This window comes from Pongo pygmaeus, chromosome 11 (genome assembly GCF_028885625.2).
Source record: "Pongo pygmaeus isolate AG05252 chromosome 11, NHGRI_mPonPyg2-v2.0_pri, whole genome shotgun sequence".
NCBI classification, from domain to species: Eukaryota; Metazoa; Chordata; class Mammalia; order Primates; family Hominidae; genus Pongo; species Pongo pygmaeus.
In genome coordinates, this window is record NC_072384.2 from 142114457 (window position 1) to 142139699 (window position 25243).

General features: G+C 43.9%; 1 protein-coding gene across 5 annotated transcripts in view; it reads left to right on the top strand.

Annotated features, from left to right (window-relative positions):
* Positions 1 to 25243, top strand: part of FARP2 (FERM, ARH/RhoGEF and pleckstrin domain protein 2) — a 143409-nt gene that overhangs the window by 59517 nt on the left and 58649 nt on the right. For all 5 annotated transcript variants that reach the window (XM_063648439.1, XM_054477264.2, XM_063648441.1 and 2 more), the window contains exons 7-12: positions 1111 to 1225; positions 5743 to 5890; positions 19387 to 19482; positions 21813 to 21976; positions 22616 to 22684; positions 24914 to 24971. In XM_063648439.1, the coding sequence (XP_063504509.1) occupies positions 1111 to 1225; positions 5743 to 5890; positions 19387 to 19482; positions 21813 to 21976; positions 22616 to 22684; positions 24914 to 24971 (650 nt within the window). The remainder of the gene's footprint in view (positions 1 to 1110; positions 1226 to 5742; positions 5891 to 19386; positions 19483 to 21812; positions 21977 to 22615; positions 22685 to 24913; positions 24972 to 25243) is intronic.

Consider the following 25243-nt stretch of genomic DNA (forward strand, 5'->3'; position numbering starts at 1 on the left):
GGAAACTGCTCCTTATAAAATCATCAGATCTCATGAAAGTCTCACTATTACGAGAACAGCATGGAAAAGATCCGCCCCCGTGAGTCAGTTACCTCCCACTGGGTCCCTCCCACAATATGTGGGACTTGTGGGAGTTATAATTCAAGATGAGATTTGAGTGGGAACACAGCCAAACCGTATCAAATGTCCTAGTTTATAGAAAGTCCATACTGATGTATGGCAAGTAACATGTTAGCAACTCACTCTCAAATGGCTCAAAGGAGGAAAAACTCTTGTACTGTGCTTGTAACTTCTCTGTGAATATGAGATTGTCTAAAAATAAAAGCATATTGCTTTAAATTATTGGACTTTATGTTATTAAGACATTGTGGCCTTAAAATACATGAAATTAGAAAGAGACATTATTCATCAAGAAATTTGAGAAGGTCTGAAGGAAAAAAATCATTTAAAATACATTATCCTAAAATAAATAAAATACTTCAGCCTGATCATGATAATCTTGAGACAATTTAGGTTTAAGGTGTAGTTTAAAAATAATAGTAGTCCAGGTGCAGTAGCTCAGGCCTGTATTCCCAGCACATTTGGGAGGCCAAGGCAGGAGGATTGCTTAAGTCCAGGAGTTTGAGACCAGCCTGGGCGATGTGGCAAAACCTTATCTCTACAAAAAATACAAAAATTACCTGGGCATGATGGTGCTTACCTGTAGTCCCAGCTACTTAGGAGGCTGAGGTGGGCAGATTGCTCGAGCCCGGAAGGTTGAGGCTGCAGTGAGTGGTGATCGCACCATTGCACTCCAGCCTGGTCAACAGAGCGAGAGACCTTGTGTCAAAATAATAATACACACATTAAACTCATCAATGTTTGCCTCCCTGGAGTTACTAATCAGGCCTTTGTTCTTCAAGAAATCCTCTTCACTTCCCATTATATTTGCCTTTTAACAGCATAAAATATTTGGAAAAATTAAATACAAAATCTTGCTTTTTTAGGGATATATTATTTTGCTACAAATTTGGGATAATTTTTTTTTTTACTTTTAATGTATGCAGTGACACGTACAAATGCTTGTAGTTTATTTAAAAATTAGAATTACTTACTTTTAACCTATCTCAGCGGAAATAGGAGATTACGATGAAGCGCTGGACCGAGAGCACCTCAAAGCGAACGAGTATTTGCCTGGCCAGCAGCACTGCCTTGAGAAGATACTAGAATTCCATCAGAAGCACGTGTAAGTCATCACAATTGTCTGTCGACACAGTAATGACTAAAGTAATGACTAAAGAGTGTGTAACGAGAAAGGACTGTTATTGGGACTTCTGCAAGATTCTAACGTAAGGACTATTGCTCCCGGCCTCAGGATGTGCAGCTGCTGCTGGAGGCAGCTTGGCAGACACACACAAGCTGCAGCTCTGGCCTGAAGCACCTTCACACCTGCACGATGTGCTGCTTTTGAAGGTGCTGGAAGAAGCCAAGCACGGTGGCTCACGCCTGTTATCCCAGCACCTTGGGAGGCTGAGGCAGGTGGATTGCCTGAGGTCAGGAGTTTGAGACCAGACTGGCCAACATAGTGAAACCCCGTCTCTACTAAAAATACAAAAAATTAGCTGGTCTAATGGCAGGTGCCCGTAGTCCCAGCTACTCGGGAGGCTGAGGGAGGAGAATCACTTGAACCCAGGAGGTGGAGGTTGCACTGAGACAAGATCACGCCACTGCACTCCAGCCTGGCACCAGAGTGAGACTCCATCTCAAAAAAAAAAAAAGGTTCTGGAAAAGACATCAGGGTCTGGGGGAGGAGGATGCTGCTGAGCAGGATGGGGTGGCTATTGTGGGGGTGTCAGCTGCTGCAGTGTCTCTGCAATGTGGCAGAAAGAGTCCTCTACAGGGAAGACACTGTGCTGTGGTGGAGGAGGAGGGGACTGTGTGAGGCTAACAGTGTCTACCTGTATCAGGGCATTGGGAATCACCTGGCACCCATGTCCTTCGTCTCATCTTGTTTTGATTTCTCTAAGACTTGACACTGGTGGGTTTTTCTGGATGGAAGTGATAGAGACCTAGAGAAAGAGTGCTAGCTAAGGGGAAAAGGACTGAAGAACGGTATGGGAAACAGCTGTGGGCTCTGGCCCCGGTGGCTGGGAGCTTTAGTCACCAAAGGGGAGCACTCAGCTGGTGAACGTGAGTCAGGAGGACTTAGCCTTGCCTTTGTGACACATCCTGTTGAGATGCAGGTTTGTCAGATCATGTATGTTCATGTGTGTCATTAAGGCTCTACTGGGACCTGCTGGCAGCTGCCCTTTCACACCTTCAAAGTATGAGTGCCAACTATGCATCCACCACTGCTGTCAGCACTGGGGAGTTGGTTTGAATGGCACAGACTGAGATACCTACCCATACAGATCTTACCTTACCCTGTAAGACTGTGTATTTCGTGCACCTCACCACTCCCAGTGTGGGGGATCTCTTGTGTTTGCAGGGGAGTGCCTTTTGTGTGCCCGACAGCATGGCAGTCATGAGATATACAGATGCGTTTCTACAGATGAGAATGTGTGCAGTGCAGCAGGAGCATAGCTCACGCGCTGTGAGCTGAAAGAAGGCCGAGGGCAGGCTCAAGGAGGCTCGCGGGAGGACCTAGGCGGACAAAGCCAGGGAGGAAGCATTCCAGGCAAAGCACCAGCCTGGGAAGGGAGGGAGAAGGAAGCAGAGAGGAGAGGGAGGTTCCAGCGTGGCATGGGCAGTTTGGGTTCAAGGGCTGGAGGTAGAAGTGCCAACTGATACTGGAGAGGCCGTAGTGGCAATTACGGACAGCTCTTACGAGCATTTGTGTGTAATCCTCAAACCCACATCATGGCATTGCACTGTTTTACCCCATTGTACATACAGTGAGACCGTGCGTGCAGAGCTCCATCTCAGACATGATGGTGTGGGGCATCTTGTGTGTGTAAGTCGGTGCTTCTTATCCATTTGCCTGAACTGACCTTAAGGAGGCCTCCATGTGGGGCAGTACGGGTAGAGCTCCTGCTCTATTCTCCTGGGTACCCTTGGCTTTGCCTCTTTCAAGTGTTGCCATTATTCTGGCTGGTAATGAGGAAGGTACAGCTGTTCTGAGTGTCACATCCAGACCTTGACCCATGGAGCCAAGGGCCCTCTGCTAGTGTTATGTGCCATCCCAGCAGGAAACGGTCACTGGTTCAGTCTGCGTTCCTAGGGTTGGGGACAGTCTCTCCCTGCTGAGACACACAGCAGGGGCTGGACATGAGGAAGGGAGAATTGGGCATTGTGCTGCAAACTGTCCAACCTGAGGGACAGTCCCTAGTGGATGGGTGGGTTTGGGATGCTGGGGAGAGTGTTGTCAGCACGTAGGCCGGGCTAACCTGTGCGGTGGGTGAGATCAGCTAGGCAGAGGGCAGATACAGGTCAGGAAGGGAGAAGAGCCCAGGATGAACCCCTGAAGAACTGACATTTGAGAGGCTGAGTGCAGGAGGAGGCACCCACAAGAGCTTTTAGCAGCCAGAAGCACGGAAGGGTACTGGTGCCAAGAGAGCATGTTTTAGGGTAGTGGCCACAGCCTCTTGTGTGGAGACTACAGGCCTGGGGAGGTAGGCACAGGAGCAGGTTTCTGAGCTTGGCAGTGTGGCAATGCATCGCCTTCAGCAGCTTCAGTGAGTGGTGAGGGTGAATTCTAGATTCAAGTACACTGAAAGTGCAGTGAGGAGACAGTGACAACATCTTTGGGCACTCATGTCAAGAAGCCTGCCTGTGGAAGAACAAAGAACTGGACCCTCAGGGTAGTTCTGTGTGTATGTGTGTGTCTGGGTGTGTTCTGTGTATACATGTGTGGCTGTGTGGTCGTATGTGCATGTATGTTATATGTGTTCCTATGCATGCATTGTATGTGTTTCTGTGTGTGGCTCATATGTTCATGTGTGTTGATGTGTGTTCCTGTGTACATTGTATACTGTGGTTATGTGTACTTGCACATGTTCTTGTGCCTGTGTGTCTCTGCATGCATGTGTGCTTACATGTGCACATGTATCTGCTAAAAACCCTAGAAAGCCAGTAAGAGAAGGGTGAGTCATGTGGTCTGCTTCATACGGGAATACAGTTGAACTCTTCCTGAATAAGCCAGGAAGCAGAAAGCTCTGCTCTACGTTGTAGGCCTTCGCTGTGTTAATTTGAGACTGTGTCTATCACAGTCACCACAGCTTCATTGCACATCTTATTTCTTTTGATAATTCTTCAGGTTTTTTTTAAAGACAATATTGTACCTTTATTTTAATTATTATTCATTTCTTACATTGTCTTATGATTCTAATGGTTCTTCAATGATCCACTGAAAACACCTTTATAATCACTGAATAGGATATTAAAGAAGTGCTTTTCTTGACTTTATCACATTGCTTTTGGATCTTTGAAACTGCAGAAAAAAGACAGGCACAGTGGCTCATGCCTGTAATCCCAACACTTTGAGAGGCCGACAAGTTTGAGTCCAGGAGTTCAAGACACCCTGGGCAACATGACAAAACCCTGTCTCTGCAAAAAATTAGCCAAGTGTGGTGGTGCATGCCTGTGGTCTCAGCTACTCAGGAGACTGAGGCGAAAGGATCGCTTGAGCCTGGGAGGCAGAGCTTGCAGTGAGCCAAGAATATGCCACTACACTCCAGCCTGGGCGACAGAGCGAGACCCTGTCTCTAAACGAATGAGCGAGTGAGTGAGTGAGTGAGTGAGAAAACGGGTTTATAAGACACAAGTGTTTCAGATAGTAAAAAATATTTTTTAAGATGAAAAGGAGTTGGCCGGGCGCAGTGGCTCCCACCTGTAATCCCAGCACTTTGGGAAGCCAAGGTGGGCGGATCACCTGAGGTCAGGAGTTTGAGACCAGCCCGGCCAACATGGCAAACCCCTTCTCTACTAAAAATACAAAAAGCTGGACGTGGTGGCGCGCACCTGTCGTCCCAGCTACTCAGGAGGCTGAGGCAGGAGAATCCACTTGAACCTGGGAGGCAGAGGTTGCAGTGAGCCGAGATTGCACCATTTCACTCCAGTCTGAGCAGCAGAGCGAGACTCCATCAAAAAAAAAAAAAAAAGAAAGAAAGAAAAGAAAAGAAATACCATAGATAACACTACTGTCTCATCACACTCATTTTCTTTCTTTTTCATTTCATTTTATTATTAGTATTATTGTTGTTAGAGATGGAGTCTCGCTCTGTCACCCGGGCTGAAGTGCAGTGGCATGATTTCAGCTCACTGCAACCTCTGCCACCATGCCTGGCTAATTTTTGTATTTTTAGTAGAGACAGGGTTTCGCCACGTTGTCCAGGCTGGTCTCAAACTCCTGACCTCAGGTGATCCACCCGCCTCCGTCTCCCAAGGTGCTGGGATTACAGGCGTCAGCCACCGCGCCCGGCCCTCTGTGGTATTTCTTCTGATTTAAAATTTGTCTCTGCCAGTAGTATTTGTGTATAACCTTGTCACTATCGAGCGGATGTAAGGCTGAGTAGCTAGTGTATGCAAAGAAAGTGTTCTACCCATTACAAAGTAGTTACAGAATAGAAGAAAACTGAGGATGTCTTTGGCCTGCACGTGTGGTATGCTGTTTTTGTAGTGGGTAAACATACAGACAGTGAACGATCTGCCCTCTAAACACACAAAGCCTTCATTGTTGGTTTTCCTGATCACTTCTATAATGCATTTTGGCTCTTTCAGAAATCAAGTGTTTGTAGTGTATGATTCTACCATGTTTTATTACAGGGGCCAGACACCTGCTGAGTCGGATTTCCAGGTACTCGAAATTGCTCGAAAGTTGGAAATGTACGGCATCAGATTTCACATGGCTTCTGACAGGGAAGGAACCAAGATTCAACTGGCGGTTTCCCACATGGGTGTACTCGTGTTCCAGGTAGGCCAGTGGGGAAGGGAGGGGTGAGAACAGGGCAGGGGAGGTATTCTGCAACCTGGTGGGGTTTGTTCTTATGGATGTTGGTAAATATTTGTCCTGATGAGTAAGGGCCTCGATTTGGAAGAGGGGCTTTGCATATCATCCAATCCAACCTCTTACTCAGTGGGGAAATTATTCTTTTGTCCTTCTCTGACACAGGTGTGACTATCCTCCATGTCATGGAGCCCACTGCTTCCTGGGACTGCCTCCCACCTCCCTGGATTCCCCACTGCCTCCTGCCCCACCAGGGCTGCCCACTGCCTCTGGGACTTCCCATTCCCTCCTGGGATTTGGCCTACCCCCTTAGGATCCTAAACCACAACCTGTTTTTTTTCCAGTGGAGCGGTCTGTGTGCTGTGGGTGTGATCTGGGCTGGACTGTGAGCGCTTTAGAGTGGGTCACAGTAATCATTTAAGTAAACAAACTAGAATAGAATAGAAAATATCAGAGGGATTGCTTGTGATAAGAGTCAGTGTTGTCTTCTGAGGTATTTGTATTAGTTGTGATGCATAGGTAAATAATTACATAAATGGTGGGCATGGCCTGCTCACTTCCATTTGTGGTTATGTGTGTGTGTGCTGGGGTTTGTGATGTCCAAGAAGCTTAAGTGTGACTGCTAGTGCCGACTAGAAGGAGCTTTTCTCCTTATTCAGGCCCTTCGCATATCTGAAAGCTCTTGCTGGGGCTCCCCAAGTCCCCTTGCACCCAGGCTAAATATGTCCAACTTGTCTGGGCCCCTCCTTTTGGGAGCACTCTAGTCACTGGCCCTTGTAAAATTTTGCACCTCTGATAGACTATGGTAATCCTGAAAAGGTCTCCTCGATGCTGAATATTGTGGGAATTGTCACTATTGCAGTCTGGGAGCCTGTTGCCTGCGTGACCTGCTGTTTCTTTGTGGGCTTCTTTTAACCTGTGACTATCAAAAAGAGCTTGGTCTGATTCAGGCCTCCCTCATCAAGCCATGTTTATTATTGTTTTCTTTTCCTTATTTTTCTTAACCTAGCCATCAAGTTTCAATTTCTTGTCAGAAAAAAAATTAATTTTGAATTTAGAATATTGTGTTACATTTCGTATTAAATGTGATTAGAGAACAATAAAAATCCATGATAGAGACCAACCTTAGCAATCCATGCCTTCAGGTGGAGGGTCTGAGCATCCCCTGTCTACATCTGCTGATGAGTGTTCCCCCATTGCACAGAGATGAAAACCTCATATCCAAACTGAGCCATTGCCACATTTCCAGAAAAAAACAAATAATACAACCTAAAGAAGTTGTAAAAGCAAGGGATTAGAAACTTCAGATTGAAGATAGCAGACTGAATATATGTATTTATTTTTATTTCCTCAAAACCCTGAACACAATGACAGTGAAGGAATTTTTTAAACATTTAAATCCATAAGAACAAAGAATGGGAAAACAGCCCACAAAAGATGAGGGATAGCAGCAATGTTTGGAAGCTGGGAAATGAAACAGTGAGTGGGACCTGACTTTGCAGAGTAGGGAAGGCTGAAATCTCACAGCTTGCAGCGGCAAAGTCACAGTACAAGCCAACGTGTTCCCAGGAGCCCCAGAAAGGGCTCACAGTTCATGCTCATGAGAAATAGGAATGCTTCTTTATCAGAAATGTAAAATTTTATCTTGTAATTTTTTTATTTTTATCAGCCTTGTTTGTGATAGTAAAATTCTGGGAATTAACCATTAGAAAGCCAGTTAAATAGCCTGGCACAGTGGTTCACACCTGTAATCTCAGCACTTTGGGAGGCTAAGGTGGGCAGATTGCTTGAGTCCAGGAGTTTGAGACCAGCTGGAGCAACATGGAGAAACCTCATCTCTACTAAAAATACCAAAAGTTCATTGGGTGTAGTGGCATGTACCTGTAGTCCCAGCTACTCAGGAGGCTGAGGTGGGAGAATCACCTGAGCCCAGGAGATCGAGGCTACAGTGAGCCGAGATCATGCCACTGCACTCCAGCCTAGGCACCTGGAGTGAGACCCTGTCTCTCAATAAGTACATAAATAAAAGCCAGCTAAATAAATGGTGGTACATCCATGTGAACAGAATATTGGGCAACTGTACAAACAAGAAAGCAGCTCTTTATGTCCCAATAATGAGACATCCTTCAAGATGCATCATTACATGGAGAAAAGATTGAAAACTCTGTATAGTAGCTACTGCTTATGGGGAAAAGAGAGAAAATTACATGTGCAGTATATTCCACACTATAAAATGAACTGGTGCCGTTAATGGCCCCAGGGAAGGGTGGCCAAGCTGGCAGGCTTTGGAACAGTGCTGAGAGGGAGACTTGCACTGTGGACTCATTTTTGAACCTTCAGAATTTGAGCCTTGTGAATGTATCACTGTATTACATTTTCACAAAACCTTCACAGGAATGAAACACTGCATCTCTGAAACGAGCAGGATACCATGATAGAAACAAATGGAGAACATAAAAACATTTGCAAATCAAAATATAGGCTGCCCCAGTCCATCCCCACCCAGTGTTGCCTACCTGGTCTGCATGCCAGGCAGGGGTCATCAGCCTCTTTGTCCTGCAGAGTTGTGCTGGCAGATGCTCTGCTACTTTTTAGCAGGTTTACGGCCTGGCCCCACATGCAACAATAGGAACCCAACCCCAGCAGACCTTGGGCTCCACAATTTCATCTCCATCATCCACAGAGGTATAGCAGCCTCAGTTCTAAGCACAGATATTTAAAATTATAATATAGGAGGATCCAAGATGGCTGATTAGAAGCAACTGAGGTCCACGCCACTCACGAAGAGGAAAGAAAAGGGATGAGTGAATTCACCTTCAACTGAAATATTCAGGTTCTTGCACTGGAACTAACTAGGCAAACAACTCAACCCACAGAGGATGAAGAAAAGCGAGGGTGGGGGTTGATGGCCCACCCAAGAGCAGCATGGAGCCAAAGGAACCCGCATCCCCAGCCAAGGGAAATGGTGAGTGACTGTGCAACCTCACCCAGGAAACCACACCTCTCCCACAGATGTTTGCAACCCACGGATCAGGAGATCCCCTCGTGAGCCCATGCCACTAGGACCTTGGGTCCAATACACAGAGTTGTGTTCAGTCTCAGCAGAGCAGCCGCTGAGGCACACACAGAGACCTAGGAGTTTCACATACTTCAGCCTCAGGACCCCCAGCAAGGCGGGAAATCTGTTGTACAAATCCCTAGGAAGGAGGCTGAATCCAGGGAACCAAGCAGTGTCATTCTGTGAGACCCACTTCCACAGCACCTCACAGGTTAAGACCCACTGGCTTGGAATTCTAGCCAGCCAACAGCAGCAGGCTGGAAATCTGCCTGAGATGGATCCAAGTTCCTGCAGGGGTGGGGTGGCCACCATCTCTAGTTTGGTTGACTCAGCTATTTTAGCCTGCTGACTTTGGAGAATATAAACAGCCTGGATAAGGAATAGTTCCCCCACATGGAGCATACCTACTCTGCAAAAAGCAGCCAGGCTGCTTCTTTAAGTGGGTCCCTGACCCTGTTCCTCCTGACTGGGTGAGCCACCCCCTACAGGTGCATTTGGGCCAGCAACAAGTCAGTACCCTCCTGGGACAAAGCTTTTAGAGGAGGAAGCTGGCTGCTATCTTTCCTGTTTCACAGGCTTTGCTGGTGATACCTCCAGGTACAGGAAAAACCGAGGCAACTAGGGTCTGGAGTGACTCCCAGCAAACTGCAGCAGCCCTAAAAACAACAGGCCAGGCTCACACCTGTAATCCCAGCACTTTGGGAGGCTGAGGTGGGCGGATCACTTGAGGTCAGGAGTTCAAGACCAGCCTGGACAACATGGTGAAACCACATCTCTACTAAAAATACGAAAATTAGCTGGGTGTAGTGGTGGGCACCTGTAGTCCCAGCTATTTAGGAGGCTGAGACAGGAGAATCACTTGAACACGGGGAGGCAGAGGTTGCAGTGAGCTGAGATCACACCACTGCACTCCACCCTGGGCAACAGAGCAAGACTATCTCAAAAAACAAACACCTGTAATGCCAGCACTGTGGGAGGCTGAAACAAGCAGATCACCTGAGGTCAGAAGTTCAAGACCAGCCTGGCCAATGTGGTGAAACCCCATCTCTACTAAAAATACAAAAAAAAAAAAAAAAAAAATGAGCCAGGCACAGTGGCAGGCTGAGGAGGGAGAACTGCTTGAATCCGTGAGGCAGAGGTTGCAGTGAGCCAAGATTGTGCCACGGCACTCCACCCTGGGTGACAAAGTGAGACCCTATATCAAAAAAAAAAAAACAGAAAACAACAACAACATGAACCAAAAAGACCATAAAAACCCCATTCAAAGGTCAGCAACCTCAAAGATCAAAGTTTGATAAACCCACAGAGATGAGAAAATCAACACAAAAATGCTGAACACTCAAAAAGTCAGAGTGCCTCTTCTCCTCCAAATGACCACAACACCTCTCCAGCAAGGGCATAGAAATGGGCTGAGGCTGAGATAGTGTTATTGACAGAAGCAGGCTTTGGAAGGTGGGTAATAATGAACTTTGCTGAGCTAAAGGAGCATGTTGTAACCCAATGCAAAGAAGCTAAGGACCATGATAAAACAACACAGGAGCTTATAGCCAGTTTTGAGAGAAACATAACCAACCTGATGTAGCTGAAAAACACAACATGAGAACCTCACATTGCAATCACAAGTATCAATAGCAGAATTAGGCCAAGTAGAGGAAAGAATCTCAGAGCGTTGAAGACTATCTTTCTGAAATAGGCAGACAAGAATAGAGAGAAAAGAATGAAAAGGAATGACAAAACCTCCAAGAAATATGGGATTATGTGAAGAGACCAAACCTACAACTGATTGGGTTACCCGAAAGAGACAGGGAGAATGAAACCAAGCTGGAAAACATACTTCGGGATATCATCCAGGAGAATTTCCCCAACCTAACAAGACAGGCTAATATTCAAATTCAGGAAATGCAGAGAACCCCAGTAAGATACTCCACAAGAAGATCTACCCCAAGACATATAATCATCAGACTCTCCAAGGTTGAAATAAAAGAAAAAATGTTAAAGGCAGCCAGAGAGAAGGGCCAGGTCATCTACAAAGGGAATCCCTTCAGACTAACAGGGGACCTCTCAGCAGAAACCTTACAAGCCAGAAGAGATTGGGGGCCAATATTCAACATTCTTAGGAAAAAATTTCCAACCCAGAATTTCATATCTGGCCAAACTAAACTTCATAAGCAAAACAGAAATGAGATTCTTTTCAGACAAGCAAGTGCTTAGGGAATTCATCACCACCAGGCCTGCTTTGCAAGAGCTCCTGAAGGAAGCACTAAATACAGAAAGGAAAAACTTACCAGCCACTGCAAAAACACACTGAAATACATAGACCAGTGACACTATAAAGCAACCACAAAAACAAGTCTGCAAAATAACCAGCTAGCACCATGATGACAGGATGAAATTCACACATAACAATATTAACCTTAAGTGTAAATGGGCTAAATGCCCCAGTTAAAAGACACAGAATGGCAAGCTGGATAAAGAGCCAAGACCTGTGGGTATGCTGTCTTCAAGAGACCTGTCTCACGTGCAAAGACACACATAGGCTCAAAATAAAGGGATGGAATAAAATTTACCAAGCAAATGGAAAACAGAAAAAAACAAGGCTTGCAATCCTAGTTTCTGACAAAACAGACTTTAAAGCAACAAAGATTTTAAAAGACAAGGGCATTATATAATGGTAAAGGGTTCAACAAGAAGAGCTAATTATCCTAAATATATATGCACCCAATACAGGAGCCCCCAGATTCATAAAGCAAGTTCTTAAAGATCTACAAAGAGACTTAGACTCCCACACAATAATAATAGGAGACTTTAACACCCCACTGACAATATTAGACAGATCATCAAGACAGAAAATTAACAAAAATATTCAGGACCTGAACTCAGCCCTGGATAAAGTGACCTTATAGACCTGGATAAAGTGACCTTATAGATAGCTACAGAACTGTCCCCCCAAAAACAACAGAATATACATTCTTCTCATCACCACATGGCACTTTCTCTAAAACTGATCACATAATCGGAAGCAAAACACTCCTCAGCAAATGCAAAAGAACTGAAATCATAACAGTCTCTTATACCACAGCACAATCAAATTAGAACTCAAGATTTAAACATTCACTGAAAACCACACAACTATATGGAAATTTAACAACCTGCTCCTGAATGACTCTTGGGTAAATAATGAAATTAAGGTAGAAATCAAGAAGTTATTTGAAACTAATGAGAACAAAGAGATAACATATCAGAATCTGGGATGCAGCTAAAGCAGTGTTAAGAGGGAAATTTGTAGCACTAAATGCCCACATCAAAAAGCTAGAAAGATCTCAGGTTAACAACCTAACATCTCAACTAAAAGAACTAAAAAATCAAGAGCAAACAAACCTCAAAGCTAGCAGAAGACAAGAAATAGCCAAGATCAGAGCTGAACTGAAGAGATAGAGACACAAAAAAACCCTTCAAAAAATCAAATCCAGGAGCTGATTTTTTGAAAAAGTTAGTAAAATAGACTGCTAGCTAGACTAGTAAAGAAAATAATAATCAAATGAACAATCTGAAATGTTAGGGGAATATCACCACTGACCCCACAGAAATATAAACGATCATCAGAGAATGCTATAAACACCTCTATGCACATAAACTGGAAAATCTAAAAGAAATTGATAAATTCCTGGACATATACACCCTCCCAAGACTGAACCAGAAAGAAACTTATAAAAACCCTAGATGAGGGCTGGGCACAGTGGCTCACATCTGAATCCCAGCACTTTGGGAGGCCGACGGGGGCAGATCACTTGATGTCAGCAGTTCCAGACCAGCCTGGAGCCAACATGGTGAAACCCCGTCTCTACTAATATAATAATTAGCCAGGCATGATAGTGGGTGCCTATAACCCCAGCTACTCGAGAGACTGAGGCAGGAGAACCGCTTGAGCCTGGGAGGCGGAGCTTGCAGTGAGCCAATATCAAGCCACTATACTCCAGTCTGGGCGATGAAGTGAAACCCTGTCTCAAAAACAAAAACAAAAAAAACCCTGGAAGAAAATCTAGGCAATACCATTCAGGACATAGGCACAGGAAGGATTTCATGATGAAAATGCCAAAAGCAATTGCAACGAAAGCAAAAATTGATAAATGAGATTTAATTAAACTGAAAAGCTTATGCACAGCAAAAGAAACTATCATCAGAGTGAACAGACAATCCTACAGAATGGGAGAAAAATTTTGCAGTCTATCCATCCAACAAAGGATAATAGTGGAGAAGACCCAAGAACTCCCAGGAAGGAGAGAGAAAGAAGGGTGATTTAAAAAGGCCTCGAACTATTCAGTAGCAATACTGGAAGCCAGGAAGAAATTGAATCCCTGAATAGACCAGAAATGTGTTGTGAAATTGAGGCAATAATAGTCTACCAAGAAAAAAAAAAAAAAAAAAAGTAGCCCAGGACCAGATGGATTCACAGCTGAATTCAACCAGAGGTACAAAGAAGAGCTGGTACAATTTCTCTCTCTCTTTTTTTCTTTTTGAGACGGAGTTTCATTCTTGTTGCCCAGGCTGGAGTGCAATGGCACTGCAATGGCAGCAGCTCAAAAATTAAAAGGAAATTATTTCCAAACTAATTATTTTTTTTTGAGACTGCAGTTTTATTATTACTCAAGTCAGTTTCCCCGAGCATTTGGCGATTTTTTTTTAAGAACAATTTGGTGTGTGGGGGGCTCCAGACTAGAATTCTGTGCTCTGTCCCACATGACTTCTGTACAGAGAAAGACTTTTTTCAGACATGTAGATTTTTAAAAAATTTAACTGCTACTCACCCTTTGTAAGGAAAAACTAGAGGAGAAACTGAACTAAAAGTGAGAAAGAAGGAAATAGGGTGCTCCACATCTGAGACAGGCAAAGGAAGACACGGGCTCTGCCTGCCAAGAGAGCATCCACCAACACCAGAGCAGAGGATAGACCAGGGACTCATTTCTTGTGCTGGACCGTGTGGAAGAGTGTTAACTAGGGATAGGTACATGCCAATGAAGCAAATGAAAAGAGGCAATTAGGATTCTCAAGGAAATTTTGAAGAAGGAAGCTTTACTTTATAATATAAAAAAAGTAGTTAAATTCACCATAGCTCAGCGTGTGAGCAATGCTTACATGACCATTAATATAAATACTGAATTTAAAATTTACCAACAATTAGGAGAGTGTGGGGAGGGGTAGGTGTGAGGTATTGGTGGTGACAGAAGTTGAGGAGGCAAGATTTCAGAGTGGAAAATGTGCTAGCTGTCATAAATGTGCTTTTCAGAAATACGGGTGAATGAATGGGTGCATGAGAGTAAATCCCAGAAAGGCAGCCAAGAGAGGTGAAGCTGGTTCTGTCTGAGGAAGAGAACTTGATGTGGAGTGGGTGACCCTGAGCTGGCAGTTTGTTTCCAGTCGTGTAGTCTATTTGGCATTTTTAGATATGCCCTGGATTACTGGATGAATATGAAAATGAAAGCAGTAGATTTTAGCATTCCACAGCTAACTGTGCAGGTTTAAAAGTGTTGTCTTAAAGTCTGTCAAGTCAGGGTGCAGTGGATGAAAGCTGTGATTGTCCTTGGATTTTCTATTTATTTCTCCTTTTATGACGGTGGTCAGGACCCTGGGGTATACAGCTGGCCCTCCATATCCACAGGAAAATAAACAATAGAAACAATACGGGCCGGACGCGGTGGCTCACACCTGTAATCCCAGAACTTTGGGAAGCCAGGGCTGGTTTATCATCTGAGGTCAGGAGTTCGAGACCAGCCTGGCCAACATGGTGAAACCCCATCTCTACTAAAAATACAAAAATTAGCCAGGTGTGGTGGCAGGTGCCTGTAATGCCAGCTACTCAGGAGGCTGAGGCAGGATGCTCGCTTGAATCCAGGAGGCTGAGGTTACAGTGAGCCAAGATCGCACCATTGCACTCCAGCCTGGGCAACAAGAGCAAAACTCTGTCTCAAAACACACACACACACACATATGTGTGTGTGTGTAATTTTTTAAAAAACACAAGTTTAACACAGTACAGTAAAACTATTTATGTGACGTTTACATTGTATTAGGTACATAAGTAATCTAGAAATGATTTTATTAAAGTATACAGGAAGCCCAGCATGGTAGCTCAAGCCTGTAATCCCAGCACTTTGGAAGGTCAAGGCAAGAGAATCACCAGAGCTCAGGAGACCAGCCTTAGCAACAAAGCAAGACCTCATCTCTACAAAAATTAAAGTACGCAAGAGGGTGTATGTAGGTTATATGCAAGTACTACACCATTTTCTATCAGAGCCTTAAGATTTATAGATTTGGGTACTGGGGTAGAGGCTCCTGGAACCAATCCCCTACAGATACCAAGAGACAGCTGTAGAAATTTCTTATTTTGACCAGAAGGGATTGAACAAGCAGCTGGAGCAGTTATGTGGGGGCCTCTGAGCTATTGTTGGCCCTCTTCTTGGGAGGGGTTCATCTCTTACCTCCATGGCAGGCCCTCGGTTTTTTGTTTTGTTTTTGAGATGGAGTCTCACTCTGTCGCCCAGGTGGGAGTGCAGTGGTGTGATCTCAGCTCACTGCAACCTCCGCCTCCTGGCTTCAAGCGATTCTCCTGCCTCAGCCTCCTGAGTAGCTGGGACTTACAGGCGCTCGCCACCACGTCTGGCTAATTTTTTGTATTTTTAGTAGAGGTGGGGTTTCACTGTGTTAGCCAAGATGGTCTCGATCTCCTGACCTTGTGATCCGCCCGCCTTGGCCTCTCAAAGTGCTGGGATTACAGGCATGAGCCACCATGCCCAGCCTAGGCCCTCGGTTTTTTAAGACTCTGTCCTGGATATATAAATAATATCTAGAGCTGGGGCTGTGGGGATTTTGTTTCCTTTTGTTGATGTTTTGTTTTGCTTTGTTTTTGAGAATACAATTTAGGACAGAAACTTTGAGAATGTAGTTGAAAATCCTCCAATATTTTACTTTTTTTTTTTTGAGACGGAGTCTCCCTTTGTCACCCAGGCTGGAGTACAGTGGCACAGTCTCTGCTCACTGCAACCTCCGCCTCCTGGGTTCAAACGATTTTCCTGCCTCAGCCTCCCAAGTAGCTAGGATTACAGGCACTGGCCACCATGTCCAGCTAATTTTTTTTTTTTTTAATTCCTGTCCTCTGGTGATCTGCTCACCTCAGCCTCCCAAAGTGCTGGGATCACAGGCGTGAGCCACCACACCTGGCCTTCAATATTTTACTTTCAGTAGAAATTAGAGTGACTTCGTGTTTGGGCAATATTTTGGGAACTAGGAAGCTTAAGTCGTCATTTAGACCCTAATGTTTGTATCTTGGCTTTGAGAACATCTAACTCAGGATTTTTTTTTTTAATTGAGATAAAATGTATATGGCATAAAATTCACCATGTTGAAGTATACAATTCAGTTGTTCTAGGATACTTACACAGTTGTATGACCATCACTACTATCTAATTTCAGAACATTTTCATCATCCCAAAAAGAGACCCTCATACTCTTTAGCAGTTACTCCGCCAGCCCCCAGCAACCACTGATATCCAGAACAGGCACCCATCAGGATATTCCCTCTCTATGGATTTACCTATTTTAGATATTTCATATAAGTGGGATCCTATAAACATGTGCTCTGTTGTGTGTAGTGTTTCCTTGTTTCCAAGTTCACTCATGTGGTAGCATGTATCAGTGTTTTACTCCTTATGGCTAAAGGGGTTTGTTTTTTCCTTTGGAGCTGTCTCTCAGGGGACTGTGTCCCTCACTTTGCTGCCTCTTACATTGAGTTTGCAGGTAAGAGTAAATGTTGGTAACATCAAACGTATAGTCGCTTAAATGCCCAAGCAATGTCTCAGACGTTTTTTAAATTTTATTTTGAAACCATTTCAAGCTTATAGAAAAGCTACACAAACAGCACAGAAAGGTCCTGCTGGCCTTTACCTTAGATGCCCATCTGCCTTTTACTGGTTGTCCCAGTGTTGTTTACTACGGAAGGTCCAATCTAGGATCAAATGCTGTACCCACGCATTATGTCTCTCTGGTCTCTGCAATCTGGAACATTCTTCCTTCTTTCCTTGGTTTTCGTGACCTTGACATTTTGGAAGATTACAGGGCAGTCATTTTGTAGAATGTTTATGATATGGGATTGTGCAGTGCTTCCCCAGGGTCAGACCCTGGGCTCACTGCCTAGGCGAGAAACTCCCAGAGTGATGATGTGTCCTGATTCATGTAGCACATAGGGTCCATCTGTCCCATTGGTGGTGGTGGTAACATTGATCACTTGGTCAAGATGTTGTTTGCCAGCTTTTCTGTCTACAAAGTTATTTTTGACTAGGTAGTGGCTCATGCCTATAGTCCCAACGGAGGCTGAAGCAGGAGGATCACTTGAGGCCAGGTGTTTGAGACCAGCCTGGGCAACATAGCAAGACCCCGTCTCTACAGAAGGTCCTGCTGGCCTTTACCTGAGATGCCCATCTGCCTTTAACTAGTTAAACAAGAAAAAATTAAAAATAGAAAATTAGCCAGGATTGGTATCAGGTGCCTGTATTCCCAGCTGCTCCAGAGGCTGAGACAGGATGATTGCTTGAGCCCAGGAGTTTGAGACTCCTTATCTCTTAAGGAAAGAAAAGTTACTTTTTGTCCTTTGTTACTAAGTATTTAATGGAAAGATACTTTGAGACTAAGTAAATATCTTGTACCTCATCACACTCATCTTCTACTTAGATCACTATGATGGTTGCCCAATGATGACTCTTTAAATCCCATTCTTCCTACTACTAGAAGGAAGAGTTTTCTCTCCATTTATTTAATTTATGTCACTGTGGATTCATAGATTCAAATCTGATACTTGATAATCTGTTGGTTTCATTATTTATTTTTATCTTTAACTTTCCCACATTTGGCCCAAGGGAGGCTCTTCAAGCTGCCTCTTGTGTCCTTCTCACATGTCCTTTCATTTTATGAGCACTTCTTTGCTTTCTTACAGAATAAGACATGCCAGGCTTGTTTTGTACTTTGCCTGCTTCACTGTGGAGTCAGCTATTTCCCCACAGAGCCCAGCCATTTTAGTGAAAACTGGTATTTAGAGACCAAGATCCATGCACTCAGTGTGCCCATTGCTTTGTGGGGTGTCACCGCTCCTGGCCCTCTCAACAGACAATGCTACACACGTGTACATATACCCACTCACCTCACATGTCTATATTTACCTCTATATCTGTGTCTGTATCTGCTGAGACCAGGAATTCTCATCATTCGCTCCTGTTACACTCTAGCACTGTGTTCTAGCTTCAGTGAGAAACCTGACTCTACTCCCCGCCCTGTCTGGCCACTATCACTGCCCCTTCCAGACCACCCTCCTTGCAGGAGTGAACTTCAAAAAATGTATATTAACATTGATTTTAAAATTTTGCAATAAAACCTTATCAAAGAAATTAAAATTAGCCAGGCACAGTGGGTCATGCCTGTAATCCCAGCACTTTGGGAGGCAGGGTGGACTAATCACCTGAGGTCAGGAGTTCAAGACCAGCCTGGCCAACATGTTGAAACCCCATCTTTACTAAAAATACAAAAATTAGCCAGGTGTGGTGGCACACACCTGTAGTCCCAGCTACTCAGGAGGCTGAGGCAGGAGAATTGCTTGAACCCAGGAGGCAGAGGTTACAGTGAATGGAGATCGTACCACTGCACTCCAGCCTGGGTGATAGAGTGAGACTCTGTCTCAAAAAAAAAAAAAAAAGTGCAAATCTTTCCATTTCTTCTTCTAATTGTCTATTTCCTATAAATATTTGAAACAATATGGGGAGAGATACAAGTCCAAGTGTATCTTCCTGGTGAATTGCTTTTAAATGATGTAAGGCCTCTTTCTCATGCATTGTATCTGATGATAATATTGCTCCACCAGCTTTCTTTTGGTCAGTTGTTAAGTACATCTTTTTCCATCTCTGAACCTTTAAGTGTCCTTGTGTTCCAGATGTGTCTTGAGTTTGAGACCAGCCTGGGCAACATAGCAAGACCTCATCTCTACAAACAAAAATTAAAAATAGAAAATTAGGCAAGATTGGTGTCTGGTGTCTGTAGTCCCAGCTGCTCCAGAGGCTGAGGCAGGATGATTGCTTGAGCCCAGGAGTTTGAGGCTGCAGTGAGCAGAGATTGTACCACTGCACTCTAGCCTGGACAACAGAGCAAGACTCCATCTCAAAAAAAAAAATTGAATTATCTTTCTAGAACAGATAGATTAATATGTTTAGTTGTTGACATTTTAAGTCAGCTATTTCAGATAAATAAATTGGTAAAATGCCAGGTAGATTGCTGTGTTGGCAAGGATGTAATTTAAGCATTCCCTATTTCATGAGAAAGGGGTTATGTGTTAGATACAAATGTAATCTGTCTGTCTCTTGAATTTCAGGGCACCACCAAAATCAACACTTTCAACTGGTCCAAGGTCCGTAAACTAAGCTTCAAGAGGAAAAGATTTCTTATCAAACTTCATCCAGAGGTTCATGTAAGTATTATTTTTAGCTTTTTTTTTGCTTTTTTTTTTTTGAGACGGAGTTTCGCTCTTGTTGCCCAGGCTGGAGTGCAATGGCATGATCTCGGCTCACTGCAACCTTCCGCCTCCTGGGTTCAAGCGATTCTTCTGCCTCAGCCTCCCAAGTAGCTGGGATTACAGGCATGTGCCACCACACCTGGCTAATTTTGTATTTTTGTAGAGACAGGGTTTCTCCATGTTGATCAGGCTGGTCTCAAACTCCTGACCTCAGGTGATCCACCCACCTTGGCCTCCCAAAGTGCTGGGATTACAGGCGTGAGCCACCACGCCCAGCCTATTTTGACCATTTTTTAACTCATAATTTATTCTGCTAAAACATAACTACTTTGTAAATCATTTCAGCATGATGCACACAAGAACTCAAGGACAGGATTCGGGACGTAGATCTGGAGGGGCTGAGGGCAGTCTGCCTAGCTGGTCTCACACTTACCTCCCCCAGGAACTATGTCACTCACGTGTTGCTGACTCAAAACCCCAGGGTTTAGATTCAGTGGGTCTGGGATGAACCCCAGAAGGTGCAAATCTGACAAGCTCCTAGGGGCTGCTGAGAACCATGGTTATTGCAGCCTCTTTGTTCTCTAGGTAAGGAAGCTGAAGAACAAAGTATTCAAAATGATCTGAAGCCCTACAGCAGTTGAGAGCTTCAGAATGAACTGAGGAGTGTCCTCAGTGTTCTCTTGTGTCCTTCATTCAGAAATTGATCTTTGAATAGCTCTAACTGAAGAAGCCTTGATTATCAGGAAGTAAATATTCCTTTCTTTACTGACTGCTCATTAATAAAGTAATAATTACATATGAATTTACTGAAATGAGTAAAAATGGAAAAAATAAATGCCTGTGCAGTGTATTTGGTAAAATCCAGTACTTCCAGTTATTCCAAGATATTCCAATTGCTGCATTTCCATTGTACAAAAGGAGTTAGAAAATAAAAAGTAGATTTGCCAAGCTACCATGGGGTTTGAAGCTTAAGAGATGGCCATGCCTGTGTCAGCCCAGACACATTTTGGGTTATGGGAGATTTAGAGCCCTTAGGCCAGTCAGAAGAAAAGCTTTGCCTACACCTTTAAAAGGAACTTGAGTAGTAGGGCTTTTGGTACACACTGGGTTCACGTGCTATGTGTAAGTGTGTTTGCTTTTGGTAGAAGGCTTGAAAGTGGCTTTAATTGTTGTACAAATATCTCTTCTGTGGATGAAAGGGAAGTAGAAGGAATGCCAAACACACATACAAAACACAAGTAAAAGCTGTTTTACTCTGTAAGTAAAAAAAAAAAATGTTTCCTGCAGTTATTCGAGATGATAGGGAAAGTTCACCAAAGCAGCTATTAACTTGAATAGGGCGATAAGTCAAAGCCCAGAACTGTTTGCATCTGCACTTAGCAAAGTTACATTTTACTTACCTAAGCACTTTTTAAAGACTAAATGTTAGATTCAAAGTATTACAGTCTTTGTGGAAGGTAATTGGGTAACATACATCAGCAGGTTCAAAAATGTGCAGTCTTTGAGCTCAGATTTCCATTTCTAGGAATTTATCCTAAGGAATAACTGAGAGTTAATGCAATTTCTTCAGGGCGATATTTGTAGGCCTGAAAACTGCATGTCCTGGACATCTAAAATATCCTAGATTTTAAAAATATATACCATGTAGAAACAATTCAGTAATAACATGTAAATATGTCAGCTGGCATGAAAAATGCCAAGGCTAGGTGGAAAAAGTGTTTACAAAGATAGAATTCAGAATGTTGATAGTTGTGTGATTGTGGGTGACTTCATTTTTCTGCTATTTCTACTATGAATATATATACTGTTTATCTTAATTAAGCAGATGGAACCAGAAGACTTTGTATACAATTTTTAGAAAAATCCTTCCTGGGCTGGGTGCAGTGGTGGATACCTGTAATCCCAGTACTTTGGGAGGCTGAGGTGGGCAGATCACCTGGGCTCAGGAGTTCAAGACCGGCCTGGCCAACATGGCAAAACTCTTTTTCTACAAAAAATATAAAAATCAGCTGGGCTTGGTGTTGTGAGCCTGTAGTCCCTACTGAGCAGTAGGAGGGGAGCGGCTGAGGTGGGAGGATTGTTTGAGCCTGGGAGGTTGAAGTTGCCGTGAGCCAAGATCACGCCATTGCACTCCAGCTGAGCACAGAGCAAGATCCTGTCTCAAAAAAAATTCTTACTAATTTTTAATTCTGGAATTGCCTATCGTGTGATCTGCTTCCTAAATGTACTTTCTCTTGTCCAATACTTCATTCTTGAATTAATTAACCTTTGTGTTTTGTTTCTAGGGACCTTACCAGGACACATTAGAATTTTTGTTGGGTAGTAGAGATGAATGTAAGAACTTCTGGAAGATTTGTGTGGAGTATCACACCTTTTTTAGACTTTTGGACCAACCTAAGCCAAAAGCAAAAGCCGTCTTCTTCAGCCGGGGCTCCTCCTTCAGATACAGGTAGGGGCCATGCCACGGCTTGCGTGGGCCCCTCACTGGTTTGTAAAGCTGAGAAAATAGGTAATTCCTAGTCAAGAAAGAAGTGTTATAAAATATTTCAGAGAATTACACACAAAGTAGAGGTATTGTCAAACAATAACTAGAGGAAGCATACAAAATAAAATAATGGAAAAAAATAGGCTTAATAAAAACTTTGCTTACAAATTCAGTTACGTTTACTACAAAGAATAACTAAAATATGTATGTGGGCCAAGCCCGGTGGCTCACACCTGTAATCCCAGCACTTTGGAAGGCCAAGGCGGCTGGATCATTTGAGGTCAGGAATTCAATATCAGCCTGGCCAACATGGTGAAACCCCATCTCTACTAAAAATACAAAAATTAGCTGGGTGTGTTAGCAGGCACCTGTAATCCCAGCTACTCGGGAGGCTGAGGCATGAGAAACGTTTAAACCCACGAGGCAGAGATCGTGCCACTGCACTCCACCCTGGGCAACAGAGCGAGACTCAGTCTCAAAAAATCAAATATATGTGTGTATATTTATGAGAGAGGTTGGGTAAATCTTTTCTTTTGTCTTTTACTCTGAAAAATTAATGCTGACTTACTGTTCTTTATTAAAAATCTGAATCTTTATTCACAGTGGAAGAACTCAGAAACAACTAGTAGATTATTTCAAAGACAGTGGAATGAAGAGAATTCCATATGAAAGGTAAGCTCTGACCTTTATGATGTAAAGTGTGTGCTTTTAAAATTAATATTTAAATATATATATGGAGAGAGACCGAGAAGAGCGACTGAGTCTTGCTCTGTCACCTAAGCTGGAGTACAGTGGCATGATCACGGCTCACTGCAGCTTCAGACTCCTGGGATCAAGCAATCCTCCCACCTCAGCCCCCCAAGTAGCTGGGAATATAGGTGCACACCACTATCCCCTGGCTAGTTTTGTTTTTTTTTTGTTTTTGTTTTTGTTTTTCTGTAGAGACAGGATCTTGCTATGTTGTCCAGGCTGGTCTCAAACATGTGGGCTCAAGTAATTGTCCAACCTCAGCCTCCCAAAGTGCTGGGATTATAGATGTGAGCCACCATGCCCAGCCTATTTTAAATATTAATCTTTACTTGACTAAAAGTCACTTCAAATACATGAATGTGTATTTTTACAGGAGTTCAGTTTCAATGTTTTAAAGAAAGTGGATTTGTAATTTTTTTTTTTTTTTTTTTTTGAGATGAAGTCTCGCTCTGTCGCCCAGGCTGGAGTGCAGTGGCGCGATCTCAGCTCACTGCAAGCTCTGCCTCCTGGGTTCACACCATTCTTCTGCCTCAGCCTCCCGAGTAGCTGGGACTGCAGGCACCCACTACCACACCAGGCTAATTTTTTGTATTTTTAGTAGAGATGGGGTTTCACTGTGTTAGCCAGGGTGGTCTCGATCTGCTGACCTCATGATCTGCCCACCTCGGCCTCCCAAAGTGCTGGGATTACAGGCGTGAGCCACCACACCCGGCCTGTAATATTTTTATATAGACATTGTATACACATAGAGATATTTTTAGTTTCTCTTCTGTATAGCTTAGCTTATATATTTTTTTACATAGTATAGTAAATTTTTTTTTTTTTTTGAGATGGAGTCTTGCTCTGCCGTCCAGGCTAGAGTGCAGTGGTGTGATCTCGGCTCACTGCAAGCTCCGCCTCCTGGGTTTACGCCATTCTCTTGCCTCAGCCTCCCAAGTAGCTGGGACTACAGGTGCCTACCACCACACCTGGCTAATTTTTTGTATTTTTAATAGAGACGGGGTTTGATAGTGTTAGCCAGGATGGTCTTGATCTGACCTCGTGATCTACCTGCCTCAGACTCCCAAAGTGCTGGGATTACAGGCGTGAGCCACTGCTCCCGGCCTATAGTAAACTTTTTTTTTTTTTTGAGACGAAGTCTGGCTCTGTTGCCCAGGCTGGAGTGCAATGGCGTGATCTCGGCTCACCGCAACCTCTGCCTCCCGGGTTCAAGCAATTCTCCTGTCTCAGCCTCCTGAGTAGCTGGGATCACAGGCATGCACCACCACACCCGGCTAATTTTGTATTTTTAGTAGAGACGGGGTTTCTCTATGTTGATCAGGCTAATCTCGAACTCCTGATCTCAGGTGATCCACCCGCCTTGGCCTCCCAAAGTGCCGGGATTACAGGCATGAGCCACTGCGCCCAGCGTGTAATATTTTTATATAGACATTGTATACACATAGAGATATTTTTAGTTTCTCTTCTGTATAGCTTAGCTTATATATATTTTTACATAGTATAGTAAATGTATTTTTTTTTTTGAGACGGAGTCTTGCTGTGTCACCCAGGCTGGAGTGCAATGGTGTGATCCTGGCTCACTGCAAGCTCCACCTCCTGAGATGGAGTCTTGCTCTGTCACCCAGGCTGGAGTGTAGTGGTGTAATCTCGGCTCACTGCAAGCTCCGCCTCCCGGGTTCACGCCATTCTCCTGCCTCAGCCTCCCGAGTAGCTGGGACTACAGGCGTCCACCACCACACACAGCCAATTTTTTGTATTTTTAATAGAGACGAGGTTTCATAGTGTTAGCCAGGATGGTCTTGATCTCCTGACCACGTGATCCACCCGCCTCGGCCTCCCAAAGTGCTGGGATTACAGGTGTGAGCCACCGTGCCCGGCCTATAGTAAACATTTAATCTGAAAATTCTTGTTGTTTCTCCGCATGTGGAATTTTTTCCTTTAGTGTGGGTGTGTAATCTTACCTCTCTTGGGACCTCTGTGTTTTATTTGAATTCTTATTTTCCATTATCCTGCCCCTTTCAAGTTAGATACCTCTTAGCTACATTTTCAGGTGAGGTTTTCTTCATGGATACAGTACATGCTTGCTGCTTTAAAAACAGGTGCTGAGAAGGGGAGGGTTTGGTTTCTCACAGCTTGTTCTCTGTTTTGCAGAAGGCACAGCAAGACTCACATGTCCATTCGTGCTCTGACTGCAGACCTACCAAAACAGGTTAGTCTTTTCTGGTTAAAAATGTAGGCAGTAGTAGTTACCTGTACTCTTTTGGAAAATAGTCTGTCAGTATTGTAACAAGAGTCTTAAAATTAATCATATTATTTAATGCAGCAATTCTAATTCTGGGACTCTGTTTTCAGAAAGGAGTCCTAAATAGAAAACTAGCAGGGCAGTGGCTCATGCCTGTAATCCCAGCCCCTTGGGAGGCCAAGGCAGGAGGATTGCTTAAGTCCAGGAATTCGAGACCAGCCTGGGCAACATGGCGAAAT